This window comes from Acomys minous (genome assembly GCF_964271855.1).
Source record: "Acomys minous genome assembly, chromosome: 13".
NCBI classification, from domain to species: Eukaryota; Metazoa; Chordata; class Mammalia; order Rodentia; family Muridae; genus Acomys; species Acomys minous.
This window is the reverse complement of record NC_140495.1, coordinates 25,389,039-25,411,129: the sequence shown is the minus strand read 5'-3', so window position 1 is coordinate 25,411,129 and position 22,091 is coordinate 25,389,039. Positions and strand designations below refer to the sequence as shown.

At 46.6% G+C, this 22,091-nt stretch overlaps 1 protein-coding gene across 2 annotated transcripts in view; it reads right to left on the bottom strand.

Annotated features, from left to right (window-relative positions):
• The window catches only part of CLSTN2 (calsyntenin 2), a 591,071-nt gene that overhangs the window by 87,691 nt on the left and 481,289 nt on the right, over window positions 1–22,091 (bottom strand). For both annotated transcript variants that reach the window (XM_084751748.1, XM_084751747.1), the window contains exons 6-7: window positions 13,039–13,224; window positions 5,727–5,975 (exon numbers count right to left, since the gene is read on the bottom strand). In XM_084751748.1, the coding sequence (XP_084607874.1) occupies window positions 5,727–5,975; window positions 13,039–13,224 (435 nt within the window). The remainder of the gene's footprint in view (window positions 1–5,726; window positions 5,976–13,038; window positions 13,225–22,091) is intronic.

The following is a 22,091-nucleotide window of genomic DNA, read 5'->3' as shown; positions in this document are numbered from 1 at the left end:
GACCACATTGGCAAGTCCTCTGCCAATCACATGGGCTTCTCTGGGCTCCTTCGGCATGGCTGGTTTCTCCTGGAGTTATGGGATTTGTTTTATTTTGTCAGTCTTGACACAGTGACCACAGAACAAGTCTCTTTTGTCTCCCTAATCTATGCTAAGAGGGGCTGCCTTGCTTTTAGCTGCTAGGAGGAGACAAATTGATTTTCCAGCATTAGACATAACTCCGTGGCTCTTCAAAGCGATGAATAATCACCCCTTCCCCAGGCACAGTAATCAATCAATGGAACCTTTTCTTCCTCTGATATAAAGACTTCCTTACTTGCTTAGGAAATCGTATGACATGGTTTTAGCCATGACACTTAAGAGTCACAAGACACTACCAGTTGGCGAGAGAGGAGCTATTCTGTATCAACACATAAAGAAATGACATCTTGCTTGGCTGTAGAACACAGAGAAATTTACCAGGATGCATGTGTGCTGCAAGTAGGTAAATGAGTACATAGCCATGTATGTGAGTGAGCATAGCTGTGTATTAAGAAGTTGGTGGATCTCTTATCTTTGATGATGCTAGGAGTCATTTGGCTTCTTGGTGTCTCAGTTTCCTTACAGGCATTAAGGTAGGGATAGTGGACTAATTTAAAGTAACCTAAGGCTGGAATACTGTGACTGACTCCTGTCTGTCTTGTAGTAACTTTGCTATGATGTCAACACTGGCCTCATTTCTAAAGATGAGCCTTGACCGACTTTGACCAAATAGGCTCCCACCAGTTGACCCAGCACAGGAGCTGATTCAAAATGTCTGTCCAAGGTCATCAGAGAGGGCCATTCTCCTGGCCACATGGCCTCTGCTGAGAACTGGCAGGGGCGGCTTGGTCTAGGCTAATGGTTGGCAGTTTCCTAAGTAGTTCTGGGATAGGTGCCAGCAGAATGTGACCCCAAGAGATGTTGTCTTTCCTTGGGGGAAGTGCAGTGTATAAGCAGAGGTCTGTGGCACCTGCAGCCTTATTTGTTAATCTGAAACAGATGTGTGCACAGACATGGATCTGAGAAGATGCAGCGAGAGGAACGTGGATCTTGATCACACTTTACCTGTGTGAAGCTGTCATATACCTGGGAGTTTTCAGGTACAAGAAAGTCACTGTTCTCTGCTTTTAGTTGGATTCTTCACTTATATGATATCATTTGATCTGGACTTGCTATCTCTGTAATGGATAACATCTTAATTGCCACAATGAGGAAATGTGTGTAAAGCATCTGCTGGGAACAGATGCTCAGTGGCTGTCGGTTATTATAAAGGCCGTTGCTGTGCCTGGGGATTACGGCAGCACAGTCAGCCACGTCAGAGTCAGATGCTGTTTATGCTCAAGCATCAGCATTCTCCAGAACCCAATGCAGAAATGGATGGGCAATTGCTACCCATGTCCAATGTGTGGACATTCTTAGCCTCTGAATTGGCAAAACTCCTTTGGCCTGGTTATAGGGAATCTACTAAGTGCTTCTTGCCCTTTCATGATCATATATACATAATTTTCTGTGTTTCTGTTGAGAATTGTTAGGAAAAGGGAGGAAGAAAGACTTTGTTAGATTTATTTGGAATCAACTAGGGTGAAGAAGTGGACCAAGAAGAAGACCAGAAGAACAGACCTCCTCTGCTAGAGCATCTTTCAGCCGAGGTCATTTCTTCTCCCATCTGTCTCATGGCTTCTGACTCCTGGATCAACACACAGGCTAAGGAATAGCTCCTGGCCAGGCAATGGGCAGCAGGGAGTGAGTTTCCCACCTGCTCTTACAGTTGCAATCCTTCAGGTCAGAGCAGTTTTCTCGACACTCTGGGGCTGCGGGCACACCCTTGTTTTCCCATAGGCTGGAGGGCCAAGTAATACTTCCTACCAGGCTGACGCTCTGCTAGTGCTAAGGCCACACTGGTCCCCATGTCTTAGAATTCCCAGCAGGAAAATGTCAAGCATTATGTATGGCGCTTATCATTCATCATCTCCAGCTGAACTCAAAGTGAGCCGGACAGCTACAGGGACAGGTGTGCTGGCGTGAGGGGTTTATGGAGAGAGGGAAGGAGCTGGGGAGGGGTTGAGGGTGGTAACAAGCAATAGCATCATTCATTCATACAGAGAACAGGGAGATGAAGGCCGGCAAAGGCCCAAGCATCCCTGTGACAGCAGCACTGCTATGTGTGCATCTAACCCTGCTTCCTTTGCTTTGATATGGTTAATTGTATAACTCAGCCTGACCGTGGCTGGGTGACTGCCCTGTGACCAAGTTCTGGAAAGCAGAAGCTAATTAGAGCTGAAACATACAGCCTGCTGTCTTTGTCAATAAAGCCCTCTGTACTCAACACTTTCTTTTTCTTTGGTGGCTAAGTATAGACAGACCAAGCAGTGCAAAGATTCTTGTCACAGAACATCTGGACCAAGCAGAGCTTTTTCTCCGTACCGTGAGAGGAGAGTGGTGGCCACTGAGAGCTTTGTTGGTGGTAACGGTAATGGTGGCTTTCATTTTTTTCTCTCTTTCTTCCATGCAGTTAGCCTCTGCTGACTAATCAATTCTGCTATCCAGCTATTTATAGATGGCTTTATAATGGACCAGCACTGGTAAGTTTTGTTTAGTGCACCAAACAGGAGGCAACGTTATATTCATGAAGGCCAATGTCATAAGTTTCACTAAAAATTTTCTCAAAATCTATATTCTTTGACTTAATAATTCAACCTCCGGCCAGGGAGCAATCGGAAATGTGTGAAGGCTAGGTTCTAGAATGCTCAGTACAGCATTGCTTTATTTGCCTTTAAAAAGAGACACTCTAAGTAGCCGACAAAAGAAGCCGTTAAATAAAGTATGATAAATCCACATGGCAGAGTTTTAAACTGGCAGGCAATTTAGCTTCTAAAGACTATTTTATCAGCCAAGCATGGTGGTGCATGTTTGCAATCCTAGCACTTGGGATGTGGAGTCAGGAGGCTCAGAAGTTAAAGGCCAATGTGGGCAACATGGCATTTTATCACACGCACCCTTCTAAGAAGACTACTTTATTACATGGATATATGACCTCGGCATAGTTACATATAAAACAATAATCTCAGTGTGTTATTAGAATAGATTGAAATGGGAAGAACATTATACTTATTCATAGAAATAAAAGTAACATTTAAATGAAATATGCAGAACGTTAGCAGGTAATCTCTCCAGGTGTTTGGATTTTAGGTGGTTTGCATATTTTGATACTTTCCTGTGCTTTCTCTTTTTCTGTTGCAATATGTATCACTTTTCTACTGGAAAAATTTCTGATATAAGGTAAAAGTCCTAATCAGACCTTAATTAAATCCTAATATTTTATATTTATAGTACTTTCCCTGCAGGGAGCTAAGTTAGGCCAACCCCCTCCCTTTTTAAAAAAAATCTTCTCTGTAACAATCTTTTTCTAACATGTATTTATAATATGTGTGTGTATGCATGTGTATGTGGGGCAGGGGTAAACACATGCATGCATGTACATGCATACATATCAGTGCCTGCATACGTGTCTGCACACATGAACACATTGTGTTTGCGGAGGTCAGGGGGTAGTCTTCAGGAATTGGTTCTCTCCCTCTATGACGTGGGATCCAGGCATCAAACTGTGTTTCGCAGACTTGGTGGCAAGTGCTGTCAACCACTATACCACCTCTCCTGCCCTCTGTGCCAATCTTAAGCTAACTGTATGGTGTGACTTCCTGCGAGGACAGAGCTGAGGTACAGGCCTTGCAGGTCTGTGAGGTGCTGAGCTTCCTGCTGGTGAGCTACTGTAAAGAGAAGGCATCATTGCAGACTGTAGCCATGGATGCCCAGTTGAGTTCCCCTGAGGTGCTGATTTATGGACCTGAGGTGGGGCCCTGCCTGACATCTACATTTTATAAAGCATTGCTGGTTTATTCTAACAATAACTGGTTATTGTTAATTCCTCTGTTGTAAGAGTCTGGCTCTCGGATATGCAACATGAGGTCCTAGACGCATATACACTGTTTTAGATAGTTAGCAGTGTTGCCCTGTTATGCTAACTTTCCTGTTTCAGTTGCTCTTGCATAGGCAGAAACACTGCCTGGCTTCTCTGTCACCCAGGAGTGCTTGACACACATTCAAGAAACAATCCTATCTGTGGCTGCTCAATCTTCATCAGCTGCCTTGCATTTGCACCATCCTAAGCTGTGGCCTCAGTGTGACTTTGGCTCCTGGACCATTATGTCCAGAGCAACCACCAGGTATTGCTAGGACCAGGCCACTCAGCCCAGCTCCAAGCTCAGTGCCATCTCATGCAGGCCCATGGCATCTTCCTTGCCTGCAGGTCCCAGAGAAAAGATGTTGCTGGTGCAGACTCCCTCTGCATAGCCTGGTTTGTGAGTAGGCAAAAAGCCAGAAGACCCTGGAGTTGTGTCTCTCTAGAAGAGAACACATTAGCATAGACTATAGGGATCAACTGGGATGGAAAATGTGGAGGTCCTTGCAGTGGCATGAAGTGAAATAAACCCAGAAACAGCAATAGTAATGGTGGTGCCAGTGATACCATGTAAACTGATGGTGCACTGCCTCGGCATCTGATTTAAACAATTTCATATTTTATTTCAGGCTTATTTCTTCCACTTGGCATATGGGGAAACTGAGGCTCATGTGGCTTAATAGCTCTCCAAAGGTCACACTCTAGCAGCCATCTAGTTGGGCTGTGGACTCGGGTTGTCTGATAGCAGGTGCTGAGCTGCTGGCTACCCTCTGCACTGTCTTACAGTTATAAACAGTGATTTATTTGAGTTATTTTACAAAAGTCACATTTGAAATGGGAGACGGGAATCACAGTTAAAGGCAGAGCTGTAAATCTGGCAAAAGATCTCAAGTCGTGTGTGTGTGTGTGTGTGTGTGTGTGTGTGTGTGTGTGTACATGTGCATCTGTGTATGGAGGCAAATGCATGACAAATTGCATAGGATATGGACTTAGTATCACCTAAATTGACATTCTAGTGCTGGTGTTTATTGGTTGTGTAACTACTTGGGACAAGATGCACACCCTCTCAGTGGCTGTTTCCACAGTAATGTATTCATAAAATTCTTTGCAAAGGTTCAGAAAAGGAGTAGCTGACATCAACCATATATTCTCTGTGCCCAGCACTTTTCTGAGGGCTTCATGTATATTTAAGCTACTTAATCAGTGCAGATAACTCTGAGGAAGATACTGCTATAGCAAGGTCGTGCATCTGTAAGAGATGGGGTGTGGCAAATCCCCAGAGCTCCCGTGTGCAGGCCCAGCATGAGAGAAATGTGCAACACCTCTTAGCTGCCACTGTCCATTTTCAAACGACTGCTTTAAGTTGACAAGATCCTTCTTATTCAAAAGAGGGCTTTAGAAAATACTTACACAATATGGCAAGCGTGGGGTTTCTTTGTTGCAGTAAGGATGAAAAATTGCCCTCGTCACCTCTACCTTACTTACAACAACCCTAAGGTATTTCCACAGACGTGGGGGTTCCGAGGAACCCAGTTTGAAGATCGTGGATTCAAACTGCTGCACAGTCTTGTTTACACTTTTTTCCCCACTCTCACCCAGTCCTGCCTTACCTAAACCCTAGAAACCAGTACCTTGAAAAACAGAAAGCAGAAGATGTTTCCAGGCTACCTATCACTTTTCTACTTCGGCACACCCTCCACAGACACATCTGTCCAGATGTTGGGGACCTAGCAGGTTGGAGACTCACCAGTTTTATCCGAGTTACACAGGATGGTTTCCTTCTCAGCTCTCACGCCAGGGCTGGGGCCATGTTTCATCCACATAGTGATGGTGAACTGGTCTGTGAGGTTCTTGGGCACAATCCCATCAGGGATCTTGGCGCCCTGCCTGCCGTCAAACTTGAAGATCATCTCACTGCTGTCCACCAGCAGCCCTGCAGTCCAGTTGGTAGCCGCGCTAGGGGATGGCAAGAGGTCGATGATGCCCGATGATGCCCCTGCAAAGGGAAGAGATGAAAGCACGGTGGTTATTCCTCGGGGTGGGAGGACGGTGTCCGTGCCTTCCGACTTCTGCTTCTGGGTCAGAATGGAGTTAGCCTACTTACTGAGGTCTGTGCCTACACCTGACCTAGGTGGCTCAGAAAAGAGCCCAATAACATTCGAGCCTCTGACTTGATTCTGGTCTGCTTAGACATACACTGCTAATGTGCAGATAAAAGTGATACATATGTTCAGGCAGGTACAATCAGCTGTTGTACCAGGAAGAGGTGTAAGCAGAGGATAAAGGGTTGGGAGGATTGCAGGGTTTCTATCATCTTGGTTTCCTGTAGACAACCAGGGCTTCTTCGTTCGAGTGAATGGATTCATTCATGCACCCATCAATCAATTACTCTGTCAGTCATTTATTGAACATTAGCCCTATACCCTGACCCTTGCTAAGTCCTGGCCACATGAAGGCCAATAAGCTACTCATTGCCATGGTGACTCCATGAGACAAGATAGCACGATCAAGGCTGTGACTGGGAAAAATTCTAGGCTCTCATCTCGAGAGAAGGTGTGTAAGTCAGTTTGTACACACTACATTTTTCTACAACCATTTGCTAAAGCCAAAGGGTACAGTGCTTGAGAATGGGTACTCTGGGGTCAGAAGCACTTGAATTTGACACCTGGCAGCTTGACTTGGCAGCTCTGTGACTGGGAACAGGTCACTTAATCTCTCCGACTGTGTTCCATTCCTAGGTGCATGTGGGGACTGAACGGGGTTATCCATTCAAGCTTGAAGCTGCATGCTTAGCACACAATGAATGCCCACTCATTTTGCTGGTAATGGCATTAGGCCTGGGATTTGTGCAGCATGAAGCCAACCAATGACTCGGGCATGTATTGTTGGTTCTTGAAACCTGAGGGGGATGCGGAGATGCGGGCTGATCATTAGAACCCCTGCAAAGTCAATAGAGTTTATCCAAGAATGGTGCAGAGGTACACATATGGTGTCTTAGGGGGCCTGCTCTGCCATCAGTGGAGCAGCTAGGGTGGCACATATGGGATCTGGTGTGAGGCTTGGCAGGGATGGAAACAATCATAGGAGGACCCCTCTATCAGTTAAGGGGTTTCCTGTTCTCAAGCTCCTTATTGAATTCCTTCAGTGAACTGATGTGAAATTCTAGAATGTTTTGTGTATCTTGCAAATGTGGAAACTGCAGACCATGGAAGAAAAGGACTAGACCAGGGCTGCACATCACATGACAAGAGGCAGCTGCAGTTGTAACACGCAGAAGATTCAATCAGTAGCCCACTGAGCTCACCACCCCCAGTGAGATGCCCCTTCTCCACTCAGGTGCCTTCTCCCAGAGAGGCACACTGAGGCTACCCAAGGAAAGCTCTGATGTCTTCCTGTGGAGGGGATGGCAGGCCACCTTCCCTTTCCTGAAGATGCTGCCTGGCAAACACGATACATTTAACCAGATGGTGCAGACTTCCACGGAATTAACACAATGAATGTATTTCTTGGGGACATTTAAACAACAGAGGGAGATTTCGCTTCTACTCAGAGTTCTTTCATCTCTTCCTCCCAAAGGATTCCATAGGAAAACAAGACATGTCACTTGTAGACATGCTGTGGCAGCATTTGCACGTTCAAGTATGCTTACGTTGCTCTTCAGGGGTCCCCTGTGACAGTCCCTAGAGCCACTAGCTGCTAAGAATTCATGCTCTTCTGGTGCACTGTAGCTGTGGCCTCAGTGCTAGGGGCTCCAAAACAGAGGTGAGGTCTGATTCCAAGATACTGTGCTTTAGCAAGGTGGAGACGTTGTTCTGAGCAGCAAATGGGATCAAATGGGAAAGATTTATGGCCATAGGACAATGCAGGAGGTCAAATGGGCCATGGAGGGGTAGTCACCGAGATCTTTGTTCTCCTGTACACGGCCCAGGTGTGGATAGGCGGTGTCCTCTCACATTCCAAAGTAGAACTGTGGCCAGAGCGATGCGCATAGAGCCTTCAGAGTGCAGCGCAGGGCGGAGGAGGGGGTGGAGGTAAGTGGGAGGACCTTGAGAAAGGAACTGTCTCATCTAAGGTGAAAGCTCACTCTACAGTATCCTCAGAGGGGCATGACGACGTCATTCCACATTATCTCAACAAATGTGTAGGCAGTGTCCAAGCCATGCCAGGCACTGTCCTAAGACACAACTTTCAATCACATGGGCATGGCCCCATCTTTAGGGACCCGGTAAGCCTTTTAATTTCTTTTTGGAGGAACAGTTAGGTGGGTAGAACAGTTCTGGGTAGAGATTCTTGGCAGAGCCCAGAAAAGCCTCCTGCAAGTGCCTGGTGGAGCACTGGGCCTGCGTGCTAGAAGAGTGCGTGTGTGCGTGACATACTTCCCTTACCCACGATACCAACTCAACCACATGCCCTACGCTGGCCAGAGAAATGGGGATGCCAGTGACATGTTGTATTAGGAAAGAAGGCCACAGTTCACCATGAATTTTTTACATCTTTCCTGAGATGAACAGAGAGGCTACCCCATTAGCTGGGATCTTGTCCAACCCAAGAAGGACAAGTGATAGAAATAATGAACCACTGTCATTTTAAGCCAAGGAGATTGTGAGATGATGTGTCACTGCAGCCTAACCCGACTGACCGTCTTTACTGATGATTCATAGAAGCAAGGGACGTAGTTAAGTATGGTTTCCATTTTTACATCATTATGCTTGATATCTGAAGGTCTTGAAAACAGAACCTTGGCTTTCCAGGTGAAACAAGCTGGTCTTCAGTTGGAAGACCCCTGGGGTGGGGCCATGGGCACCTACTTAGTTTCTGACCATCTTGGGAACCACCAGGGTAGGCAAAAAGGCTTCTCTCAGACAAAAGAAGGTAGTGCTGTGGTAGCTTCACAAGTGGCCTCCAGGGAACAAACATATTCAGAGAGAGAGAGTCCCACTGCTCATGCCGTCGTGAGGAGTCAGTGTGGTCAGCCTGGTGCTGATGTGCTATCATATAGCATGTTAATCTGGTGCCAGATCCACTGAAGTGAAACTCTCTGAAGTAAAGCTTTGAAAGACTAAGGGGCTGCTACTGTCACCCGGGGAACACAACCAATGATGACTTCCTAGGTTTGTGGGACTCTGGGGGCATGGAAGCCTCTGAGAGCACTTCTGTGGACAAGCTCTGCTAAGCTGAAAGCTATCCTAGAAAGCCATGGACTCTTTCTCATACCTCCTAAATGTTGCACCGCAACTCCTTTTCTAACATATTCTGTCTTCCTAGGACACTGAATTATTAAATAGTTGTATGTTGTGGATGGTTCTATATTATTTTAAGAGTTACAGAGCATTTAGATAAGAAAAGAGACATTTGGTGAGGTAATTAATGCATGAACCAATCCCCCAGCTCATCAATATATAAATCTGGAGAAGAACACAGGGTTGGGCTATCCTGCCCTGCTCTGCCTTGGAAAGCTTTTGATTTTAATAGCATGCTCATACACCGTGGCCTTTCCTTCAACAGGACCCATCCTGGGAACTCTTGACTTATAAACAAAACAGCTGCTCTTGGCATTGTATTCAGGAAGTAGTGGCCAGCTGCCAGGAACCCTGCGATCCCCTGAGGAACACCCTGGCCTCTGTGTTACAAAGGGCATATGCACCACAAAGTACTTTTCTATTTCGTATAATATGGAGTGACATGGGGTTAAGGAAGGGAACCTTTTGGGGGGCTGCTGTTAATGTCAACTTTGATTTGTCTGCGAGGTATCCCTGAGGGCTTCTTCTTGCATTTCATCCTCAATACAGTGCCATGACTTTTCACATCTGGAAAGCTTGGTCCCGAGACAGGACCGTCGCCTGAATTCCTGAAGCTGGAAAAAGGAATAGGCAGCTGGCTACCTCCTCTAAGTAGCCTGGCTTTCCTGGGGTCTGGAAGATAGGACCAGCTTAGGCTGTATCTGGTCTGCAATCTGGAGGAGACATAGGACCAGGGCACTCCATTAAGCTGTTCTAAGGCAGAATGGAAGTGTCTCCATGTTTAAATCCTAGGAAGCAAAATGTCTGCCATCCCGCGTTTCTCCAGGTCCATCTCAGATGCTGCCACATCTGCTCATGTGCCTTCGGATACCAGCAGGCATCAGCTACTGCCCTCTTTCCCCTGAGATGGGATTCACTCGTTGTACCACTTAGGAAGCCAGCCTGGCTGGGTCACTGTCCAACCACAGTAACAGAGAAGCAACATTAGACATGGCCTAACTGGGTAAGGGAACAGATGACTAGTGACGGCAAAGAAAGGCTTGGGAGAGAAAAGCAAAGAGTTGGGGATGAGAAGAAACAAAAATACGGGCAGAGCGTGAGGTGGAACGTTGGCATGGAATGAGCTGCAGCGATGGGACTGCAAGGCTGAGGCAGATCCTCAGGAGAATTGAGAGGAGGCTGCCATGTGTTGTTGCACAGGTATGTGATTGCCAGTGATGCCCCAGAAATGTATCCTTACTCCTGGGTTTCTGGTTTAGGGTGTGGCCCCTTCATCAAGTTAGACACTGGTGCTGGTGTGTTAAAACTCCCTCCTCTCTTCCTTCCAACAGCTTACCACTCATTAAATCTTGCTGATTTTGCCTCTTAGCCGTCCTAAATTCATCCCTACTGCCACTCCCCTGGTTCAGAACTCATTATCCGTTGCTTAGACTATGGTAATAACATCCTAATTGCTCTCTCTGTTCCCTTCCAAAGTCTGTAAAGATTTGTAGGATGAAAAAAAAAATGCATAAACGCTGAAGTGTAAAGTGTCACAGCAGCTCTCCAGTTGGGAGACACAGCCAGAAACCTCTCTGCCATCTACCGAAAACCAGCAACTGAAAATACAGACAAGAGCCATGATGCGCAAAAGTCAGAGGGTACAACACGACCATGTGCTGGGCATGACCCAGCCCCCACCTTTTCCTTAGATCCCAGAGGGCCTGACTTCTGATGTTCTACCCTCTGCTTCTGCCCTGTTCTGGTGTACTCTACTCCAGGCCCATCAGAAATAAGGCTTCTGACATGAGGCATAACTCATCTGTCCACCGTGGTTACTGGGCAGGGATCCTATAGAAGTGGTATAGGCTGTGCTGCTGGAAAGGTAGCCAGAGAGAAACATCAGGCTGCCTCACTCAAAGGGCTGGCCCCCAGAAACAGATGAAGCACACCTAGGGAACACAGTTGTCTTCCCCAGCTGAGTTAGCCCGCGAGGCTGGCGGGCCAGATGGAGTGAGCTGTTAGCATGCCACATACAATTTCGTTTCTGCTGTTTCTCCCCTCAAAACACTCTTTGCACTCCCTGTATCTCCCATCTCTCCCCAGCAACATTCAAAATCAAGTCACAGACACGTGCCCTTGGGCCTTCTGATCTTTAACAAGCCGATTCATCATTTCCTTCTAAGCCAGAGTTCGGGAAATGTCTATAACCCATGGTGGACGAGTGGGCGTGAGTTCACTGACACTCCGGGTACACAGAGAATGAAAAGGGATATTCATTCCAAGTAACATGTCACCTACGATGGCTTCATGGACCAAGTAGGGGAAAGGATGGGATTTGAAGCATTCTGTGAGCATTGTAAATCCCTAGATATCCTCCTTTGAAATAGTTGTCTGAAACACCATTTCCCCCCAATCTAGTAAATACACCGCTTCCCCCAAACGAAAACATTGTTCCATTGGGGGCAGGCATCCTCACAGACCTTCTCCTCAAGAATGTGCTGATTAATCAGGGCTTATTTCAATTCTAGACTTTTCACTTGGTTCTTTGGGCAAGAACAATGGGGAAAAAAATCCACCCCAAAGATAGTGTGGTAGAGGCCCTTGTGAGGTGACACATTAAGCTGCACACAGAGGGCCCTCACTTTCCTCTTGAAAAAGCACAGTTCCTACACTGGCCAACTGCAGCCCATTGGAAGAAGAAGTCTTCTCCTCAGCACCCATAGGGAAGTTGGGGAGCTGTATGTATGTCCCTGGGGATCCCTGTAGAGCCAAGGGAGAAGGACTGTATGTCCAAGTGAGATGAAGAGGCTCATCAACACAGTAGCAGTCATCAGAGCATGTGGACCGGCCCCACCTCACAGGACATGTAGCCTCTCTTTCGCTTGAGAGCTACATTCCAACTTGAGAGGCAAGGCTGGCCTTGATAGATGCTCACCTACTGACCCTACCTTTCAGACTGGCCTGTTTTCAGACTCTTATCTCTGACACTGTGTATCTGTGTAAACATCAGCAGTCGTCATACTGTGACTTCTCCAAGTCTCCATCCTTAAAGCTGCTCGAAAACCTTGCAGTAAACACGTGAAAGCTAAACGAAGCAGCACACGGGAATGCCACGGGATACATAACGGTGGGTGTTCAATAAAGGCCTCCCCTGAGCTACTCTCCATGGCATCCTTTTATTAATAATTCCTGGCCCTTCTCCTTTCTTTCAGCCCACGCTCCCTCTCCATTAATAATTGCTGGCCTGTCTCTCTCTCTCACCCCCATGAGTGAATATTTTCATTGACCTGCCTTCACCCTACCTGAAGCGGCTCTGTTACGGGGCAGCCTGGCTCAGCTTCCCAGGCCTGGACCCTGAACAGTTTGCTCAGCCGCAGGCATGTGGATTGGCACTTTGCTGTTCCCATGTTTAACATCCTTAATCGTTTCATTTGCGCTGGGCCTTGGAAGTGATGCGGCTACCCAGTGGAGGTGAGTCAAAGCCTTCGGTGGGTGCCTGGCACCGCTCTTCATAATGGTCTTAGGCAAGCAGCTCTCCGTGACCTAACATGGTAGAAAGATCTAGAGTGCCGCTTGGCTTGGTGCCAGAACCTTTTACTCGAACCTTGCCATTTTATCCCTCTGTTACCCGTGAAGAAGGAGAAACGCTGTCATGCTACTTGCCTAAAGCCACACGGCCTGCAAACAGACTCTGAGTCGGTTGTGTCTGAGGCCAAAAACTGAGTTTTCTTACCCTTCTGCCCGAAGGCTGGTCCTTTTGGTATAATTAGATAGACTTCATTTGCATGTATCACTTGAAAGCCATTAATTGAACAAATTCTCCAAGGAAAAGCCTACCACATAATTTCTGAAGGGATTTCTCGGAGTAGGTCTCACGGTCACAGCCCTTGCCGATGTAATTAGTCTGCAGCTCTGCGGTGACCTGGAGGGAGGACACAGCTCCATCGCACGTCTCCAGATGGATGCTGGGGAACAAGGCCATACTCCCTGAGCCAGGCTGGTACTCAATCCTTTTGGTCCAGTCTGAATAAACAAGGAGAAGATTAAATCAGTCACAGTCAGTCCTGCTAGGCCACTTGTTTTGAAAAGGTGAATTCGTTCCAATAAGTCATTTGTTTTAACAAATAGATTAGTTGAACAGCTGAGGATAATGGAAAGTTTACATTTGCTGCATTAAAGATCCCACCTGACCTTAGAAGAGTACCAGGTGACCCAGTGCTCTGTACTCACTCAGTTCACTGAGCCGCAGAAGACTATGCAGAATATACACGCATATATACCCCAGCCATCTACTTGCTTCTCAGTTCACTATGGTTTGTGGGGAAAAACAGAGTGACCCGTAGCACCCAGAAATATCAGCGATACACAGAAAAGGTAGAAAGAAAAACATTATCACTTCTCATATGAGTATTACAATGACTTTGTCACTTGACCTTGAAGCTGCCTGGCATTTGCTGTTGAGACACGTGACACCTGTGTGGCACTGTGAAATGGTGGGAGGAAAGGCTGGCATGGAAAGTGGAGCCAGTGGTGTGAACAGGTGGATGCCAATGCGCGCTCTCTCTCTCTTTTCCTTTTATGCGCATTGCCGGAGACATTTTAGAGAGCTGTGTCTTACCCCATCTCCCCCATTTTATCTCGTATGGCGATTTTTAGGGACATACGTGTCATGTTTCAAAACAAAAGGGGGCAAGGTCCTTCAAGGCACATGTGAAGTTACAGAGGAGAGTGCAAGGATTCTCCAACACTCGAAACTGTGACTCCAGTCTGGCTGATCATCCTGTCACTGCTTTTCAGTGGGGAAAAAAAAAAAAATAATCGCGAGGTGATAAAGCATTGAAGAGAAGCAAAAACCACAATCAAAATGGCAGCACAGAAGAACGGAGCAATCAAGGGAGAATAAACACTGAGTGGGCTCATGCGGGAATTGATTGATACATACTAGCTTGATACATAATAGCAGCAATCGAACTCCAGAGCCACTGACTCAAGACAAAGACAACTCCCGAAGACTGATAATTCATGGTCCCTGACAACAGCCGGAATTCCACACTGCAAGGGTACATCTGAGAGGCGGTGCAGCCACTCTCAACCACACTTAAATGCAGAAGCGTGAGTGGAGGTGGTGAAAGATGTAAACTACGGGTGGGATGAGCTGACAAGTCCCAAGTGTTTGTCATATAGAGCATCATTAGATAGTATCCTTCTGCCACATAGAAATGGAAATCTATTAGGGGCCTGATCTCACCTGTGAGAACCTCAGAAAGTCCTGGCATCCATCAAAGAGATGCACGGAGAAAGCCCATCTTAGGGACCAGCCGGTGGGCTTCCTTTACCGAGCAGCCACTCGTTTGGTGTTTCCATGTGCCACACCCTGCCTTAGGGACCATGGATGCAGCAAGTGAAGAAGTCCAGAGTGAGTGAAAAAGGTAGGTGATAAATAAGGCTATCAGGAGGAAGGTGACAAGGAGCCTCCAGATTGAGATTTCTCCTATGAACTTGAGGCCTGAATGCCAAGGACTGATCTGTTCTACTTGGCGTGGTGGCAGCCAAGATCTTAGTTTGGCTGTCAGGTCATAGGCAGGCTCTAAAAGGCTTCCAAACTGTAGGGACCTCATCAGGATAGCAGGGACATAGTGGTACAGAGCTGGGATAAGAGTCAAGTGCGACAATGTGTTCCTGAATATAATGGGGTTCTGACTGAGGCTTCCTGGGGAGGCAGGGCCAATGCCTCCTCAGTATGTTCCAGATAACCATGTAATACAGGTTTAGCTCAGAGCCTCTGTGCTAATCAATGGCCTTTGACAGGGTTTATTAAAAGTCATGGCATAAGCAGAAGTTGTATTATCATGGTTGTGAGGTTCAGCCCCAAGGAACTGACAATGGGAGGGTGATCCAAACCCACAAAGGGAAATATGCCCAAATTACAGCCTTGGGGAGCTGTGACCAGACCGTCCTATCAGCCCATGGTCCAATGTCCCCAGTTCAACCCTAAGAATAAACCATGGAACAAAGGAAAGGAAGGCTTTTTGTGTCAGAGCGCTATCTGAGAGCCACGGTATTCTTAAGAGCCACCCACAACTAGCTGGTAACATGTCCCAGATACAAAACATTTCACGTCACTGTGTTTGATCGTGCTGTTTTTCCTACATGCTGTCTCCTCACTTCCGGTCCTACCCTGGATGCATCCTCCTGAGGGGTCTCTCATCTAGGTACATGCCTCTGTCATGTCTACACAGTGCTGGCCACATCATTATGCAGCATTAGGCCCTAAGTTTGGGAGATGGCTGAATCCCCAGCATGTTCCAGGTACCTGGTCCAGAGTTAGATCCTGTTAGTTGGTGGAAGAAAGTGCTCTGAGTCCCCTAACTAAAACTATCCCCCTGTGGCTTGTCTCCTTCAGTAACTGTGAATTCCTTAAAAGCAGGGGTTGTGATGTTCCGTATTAAATCTTCCGTGGCTAGCTCCTGTGGCAGGAAATGTTTGTTAGGAGGATCTGCAGAAGGCTGGAATCCTCACTGCTGCAAAGGCAGCCCATTTTGAGCCCAGACAGAATCCAAAGCCCATCTATAACTTTCTGCTGTTGCCCTATCCACCCTATCTTCAGCCCTTCAGAGCCCCCCCCCACCCCCCCCCACACACACAGCAGCACAAAACACATGCTTCTCTGTCCTTGGCAAGGCACTTGGTCCATAGCTGACAAAGAAGGAATCTTGTCGCAGACATGAGGATAAGTCATAAACTTTGCTCAACAAAGTTCCAGAGACTTCCGACTGTCCAGCATGATCTCTAGACATCCAGAGCAGCTGTTGAGGCTTTGCTTGACAAAGTTCCAAAGATCTCTGGCTGATCACCACTGTCCCCCAAATATTATGTATGGTCCAGTTGTAATGTTTAGAAATCTATTTCTCCTAAAACTGTTTTTTTTCCTCTTTATTTCCCAGACCTTAGGAAATTCATACAGGGAAAACTTTTTTTCCCACAGAGAATGTTGAAAAAGGGCATCTGGCCAAAGGCTCGAGACAATGATAGAGCTTTTTGCTCTGACTGTGAGCACCCAAGCAGAAACTGCATGAAAGAGAGCTAAGACCTTGACATAACAATACCTGGGTAGATATTGTTACCCGTAGAAATGTTTCATTTTAATCTGCTTTGAGAGCAATAGAAGGTGGGCCTGGAATGTCATGCTTTACAGATATTTTACAATAGAGGACCCGTTGGCAGTTAGTGTAGGCTTGGATAGCACACCTGTTGGTCTGGGACTGGAAGTGGGTCAAGTTTTTTCTTTAGAGAATGTCTAGTTCAAGCTATGTTGCTATGAACATCTTGTAAACAGATTGGTTTTAGCCTGGGGAAATTTATGATGACACTTTCCTGTGTATCATTTAAAAGATAACGAGCAGGTTATGCTGACTGTTGTTTGGACATTCATTGATTTTTGTTGTACGCTTTGTTGTAGGTTACAGAACTTTTTGTATTTCTTTGTTACTCTGTTGATTTTTGATTGCCCTAGTGATTGTAAAGATGGAAAAATCGTGATGTAATCTGTAATGAAAAAAAATTGAACTTCATTTAAATAAAACACTGGGGTTGGCCCAAGGAGAAAAGGGGCAAGCAAGTAACAGACATGAGAGAGAAAGTTAGAGTGAGATGGGGAACAGCAAGAGAGATGGATAGATGGGGAAAGACGAGAGAGATAGGTAGATGGGTAACTGCGAACAAAAAGAGAGTTAGAAAGATGGGTAACAGATAGAGAGAGAGAGAGAGAGAGAGAGAGAGAGAGAGAGAGAGAGAGAGAGAGAGAGAGAAGGACAGACAGCAAGCGAGACAGAGATGGAGACAGATAGAGAGCCAGAAGAAAAGTTTCCTGGGCTTTAAGACCTTAAGCTTGTACCACATATGCCTGAGTCTCCAAGTATTTCTTTTTCCTCTATTCCTCAACTTCTCCTCAACAGCTAGTTCCACTAGCTAGTTGTTCAATCAACGGTTGTTTTCCGTTAACCAGCCGCTCACCGCCTGCTCAATCCTCCCCATCTCGGATCCAGCAGATCCACCTCTCTTCACCGTTCCTGGAGCTGGCCTTGGGGAATGGCAGAATCTGCTCCCTTCTGAACAAGATACAGCACCAAGGAGACAACCTGCTTTCTCCCCCAACCCCATTCCTGAGACCCTCTCAGTAAATTGCAAATGGTTGTGTGAAGGGGACTTTGGTGTGGAGGCAATGGCATGAGTCCAGGGCCCTAGAGTGTAAGCACCCTCCCTTACGTGGACTGACTCCATTCACCCTGAGGGCTTTGAAGCCATCTTTCTCATCTAGATGTCTGAATGATTATTTCTGATGAGAACTATCACAGAAAGAGCACAAATAGAACAGAAACTAAATTGTGCTATAAAACCAACAGAAGTCTGGTCCCAACCAAGTGTCCTCTGGACATCCATCCCCTTGGTTGGCAGGGCTGCATTCTCTCTGGCTGTCAATAGAAAAGTCAGGGACAAAAGAGCTTTAAAAGCAACAAACTGCCAGTTGCTTTGGTGACCTCACAAGGCTTGTTTTTGAGGGTTACGAGGAACAAGCAAAATTGCCACTCTCCAGTAAAAGAAATCGCTGAAGCTTTCCGAGCACAACATCCTTGAGAGCACAGGAAGTTTACACAGACATCTCCAAGTCTTGCAAAAGGAGGCTAAGGAGTGCTCAAGAGAGCCAAAGGAAGTCATCACACCCAGCTTTTGCCATATGACATGTCTATGCCTCCTCATCATCTGGAGGGCGAGAGAGTACGGTGTTTAACAGTATGACCCCTCAGGCCAGCCCTCCCCATATCAACACCCGTCCTACCACACACTATGGAACTTCAAGAAAATCATCTGTCCTCTTAGAGTCCAGGTTTCCATAAATTTGTAACAACTACTTAGAATTTTGGGAGAGGGGATTAAAAAGAGGGTGATTTCACCAACAAACACAGGGCCATGTTCAAAAGACACATTGCTGTTAAGTTACCACTTTTTAAATGATATGTCAGGAAGTGGTTATCAGTCAGCGCATCTGCCAAGTACTTCTAGATCATTTAGTCCACCCTGGGAGCCACATGGGGATGCTATTGCCTTAATTGAACAAATGAGGAAGCGACAGCTGAAAATTGGTGTGACTTGCTCATGGCCATACAACACTTTTGCAGAAGTTTCCCACTGAGCCTGAGAATTCACCAGAACTGAGGGCAACTGCCATTTTTTTTTTCAGATTCATTTTTAGAGACCTACTTGTACCAGTTTCTTAGAGGGATAATTCATTATTGGCAAAGGCCGTAGAGCGTAGCTCACTTCAGCCTGACCTTGAGGCAGTTAGTCAATTCTTCGCCTTTGGAACAGGACAAGCAACGGATACATGTGATGCTACCAACAGTGATAGTGCGCCAATCTTAGGCTTCGTGCACACCCATTGTCACAAATGAAACTGTGAAAATGGCAGCTGTTCCCAGTTCTGGCACATCCCCAGGCTTAGTGGGAAGATTTGTAGAAGAATTGTATGGCCCTGGGGACATCATACCAATTTTCAGCCATGGCTACATGAGGCTCAGGTGACTATTCCTATCTAGAAGAGTGGAGAGATTTGAACTGGAACCTCGACTTCTCCAAACTCAGACATGTGACCTTAGCAAAGCCACTGTCATCTCATAGCCTTTGTTGCCTCATCTGAAATGATTCCACCTGCTCCTGGGCTGATCATGAGTCCCAAAAGACACAGTGCAGCCTAAGGGTCCAACCCAAGGACCTTTCCATGATGCCTCTGTATGAACATCTAACTTCTGGGGTCACAAGCCTCCTAAACTGTTCTGCTTGTAAAAAAAAGAAGAAGAAGAAGAATCTTGTCCATCTGTAAAGGGTCTAGATGTTGGTTTATAAGCTAATTCAACTTTTTTTCTTAAGTGAACAGAAAGTAGAGGACTGCCTGCTGTTTTAATAACGAGGCCTAAATTACCCTGCCAGCTTTCCTGAGGATGCTAAGAGTGGAATGGCATTGAGATTTAAACTCCTTTTTGTGGATTAACAACTTGGAAACATGATGATTTTTATTAAGATTCCTGCTAAATTTAGGGATCTCACATTTTCTTATCAGGAGGCTAGTAACCATCTAGAAATTTCACACTAAACACTTAAGAGTTGGAAAGAAGTGAATCAGAGATTTCCAGAGAGCACAGGCTTTGTGGCTTTTTAAAAAAAATACCAAGACATTCAAGTCATTGTTCCAATTTGGCCTTTGGGAATGCCTCGGGAAGATGGAAGGGACAGACATGGGCTTGGCCTAGATAATCTCCTTCCTTCTGCGCATGCCTGGATGTTTCCAGGTCCTTCCGGCCTCAGCTCTTAGCTGCTGAAGGAGCAGCTCCTAGGAAGTTGCTGGATTTCCATAAGCTGAGTGGCTGGACGTTGGGGGACTGTGGAGTGGAAAGTGGGAGAAAGGAGTTCCATGAGGAAGCTTGAACAGGAATCTTTCAGCTCTTTCTCTAAAATACGTAACTTGGATTTGGGCATCAAGAATCCCACCCCGATACCAGGAGAAGCTATCACGGAATCTTGGCTAAGCAGCGGCCATCTTGTGCATCCATATTGGGAGAGCAGATACGGAAAGGGTAGGCTGCAGAGGTTAAGTGGAAGTCAGAGGGTGAGTGCTGCATAAGAGATTTAGATTTCGTTTCAGAGCCAAGGAAGAGCCATAAACATGTGCTTAGAGAGGACACAAAAGACTCAGAGTGGGCTTTGAGTGCTCATTTGAGAGCTAGGCTGGGCTCTCAGTCACTTTCAGAACAGCAGAGCGCTCCTGTCAGCTACCTCATGATCAGTCAGTGCAGGGCATCACTTCTGCTGGGAGCATACAAAGAAAGGGGTAGGGCTCTCCATCCAGCCCAACTCGGTCATCTTTCAGAGTGTCACTTCTGCATCTGGACAGGCAGGGGCTTGAACCCTGGCTCTGCCAACCTCAAGTTCATAAATGTGAGGTCTGATTCACTGGACTGCCCTGACTTCCATTTCTCACACTGTATGATGAGGATCACCCAAAGGCAGTTTCTCCAAGAGTGTTCCAGACTCGGAGGCTGTTGCCATTACTCTCAGCATGTATGGTCCTTTCTTGTCATTATTCCACATGCTATGAACCATACTATGTACCAGACAGAACCTGGGGGATAGGAGGCAGAGTCCATGCCATTTATTTATTTATTTATTTATTTATTTAGTTAGTTAGTTAGTTAGTTAGTTTTTTTGAGACAGAGTTTCTCTGTGTAGCCTTGGCTGTCCTGGGCTCGCTTTATAGACCAGGCTGGCCTTGAACTCACAACAATCTGCCTGCCTCTGCCTCTCGAGTGCTGGGATTAAAGGCATGCACCACCACTGCCTGGCTGGTACCTCTTACTTTCAAGAAATCCACAATCACATGCCAGCTTAAGGGTGACAGGAGCAAAGAGGTAATTTATAGCACAGAGGACACTCAATGGCTTTCTGGAGGAAGTGACTAAGGTGTTTGTTTTAATACGGCGTTTTAACCATTGTTCTTACTATGCGCCTAAGGCCTACACATCAGGATACAATTTCTGTGAGTTCTCAGAATCCTGTTCCCCACCCCACCCCCAACCCCAGCATCTGGGTCCCCCTTTGGGCAGGGCCAGGGGAAGGTAGACGCTGTGGTACAGAATGAGTAGCTGGATCCTCAGTGCAGACACTGCTTCCCCTGCCTACCAGCCGCTGCACCACTGGCAGGCTACACGACCTTTCTGTGGCCTGTATCTTCCACAAAATGGGCATGGGGAGATTGTAGCTGTACCTCCTGAGGCTTTGTTCACTGAGAAGGTACCAGTTAGAAGCTCAGTGGGGCTCAGGAACTGTGGGCTGTCTTTATTAGGCTTCTGAATGCTGACTGCTTTTCCTTGAGCCCTTGGGCATCTGAAGGCAGGCTCTGCTATCCTTGCAACCAGCCCTCTGGAGAGGTGAGGAGCGCTCTCTCTCCTCTGGGTCCTGCCAACCCCGGGAAGGGGCAGCGGTATTCTCTCCTATGGGAGAAGAGAGGAAGCTGGGCTGGCCAGAGGGTGTATGAGCTCCTGGGAGTCGTAAGTGAGGCTGACCCAGAAGTTGTACTGGATTGACCTGAGACCCAAGCTTCCAAAGGCAACCCTTGCCTTGAGCTTCTTTTCCCACCTCAACAGCCATGGTCTTATCTTCCTCTGTTGGTGGAGGTTGGAGTCACTGAAGAGTCTGGGGGTGTGACAGGGTCCACAGTCTGAGCTACTTACTGCATGGAAGGGCCCTGATTGGTTGACTGGTTGGAAGGGCCCTGATTGGTTGACTGGCTGGCAGGGCCTTGATTGGTTGACTGGCTGGCTGTCACTGTCTTTAAATTCCCAATGATTTCAAAACAACAGGCCCATTTTCCATTTGTACCAAACCACACAGATGATCTGACTGGTCCTCTCTGCCAGCTTTCACTAGTCACGTTCTTTAACCTTCCTAAGCCCAAGTTTTTTTTTTTTTTAATCTGTATTAGAATGGGAACACTAATTAATTGTCCCAAAGGGAGGCACCAGAGCATAACTACCAAGACTAGGGCTTTGAAGCCAGCTCTGATGTGGTCCCAGCTCTGCTGTTCACTCCTGGGGGCAAGCCATTGCCTTCTCTCTGTGTGAATTTATTCACGCAAACACCTAGTTCGGAGTCAATTATAGTGTTTATATGAGATAATAAATGCCAGCCACTTAGTCCTGCGTCTGATATGCATAGGCACATACATTCCAAGTGTCTGGGTGGTAAATTATTTGCCTTTCTCTTTTTCCAATTAAAAACAATTACACTCAGGAACCATTTAAAAAGAAACACAACACAAACTCTGTGAACTCAATTACAAA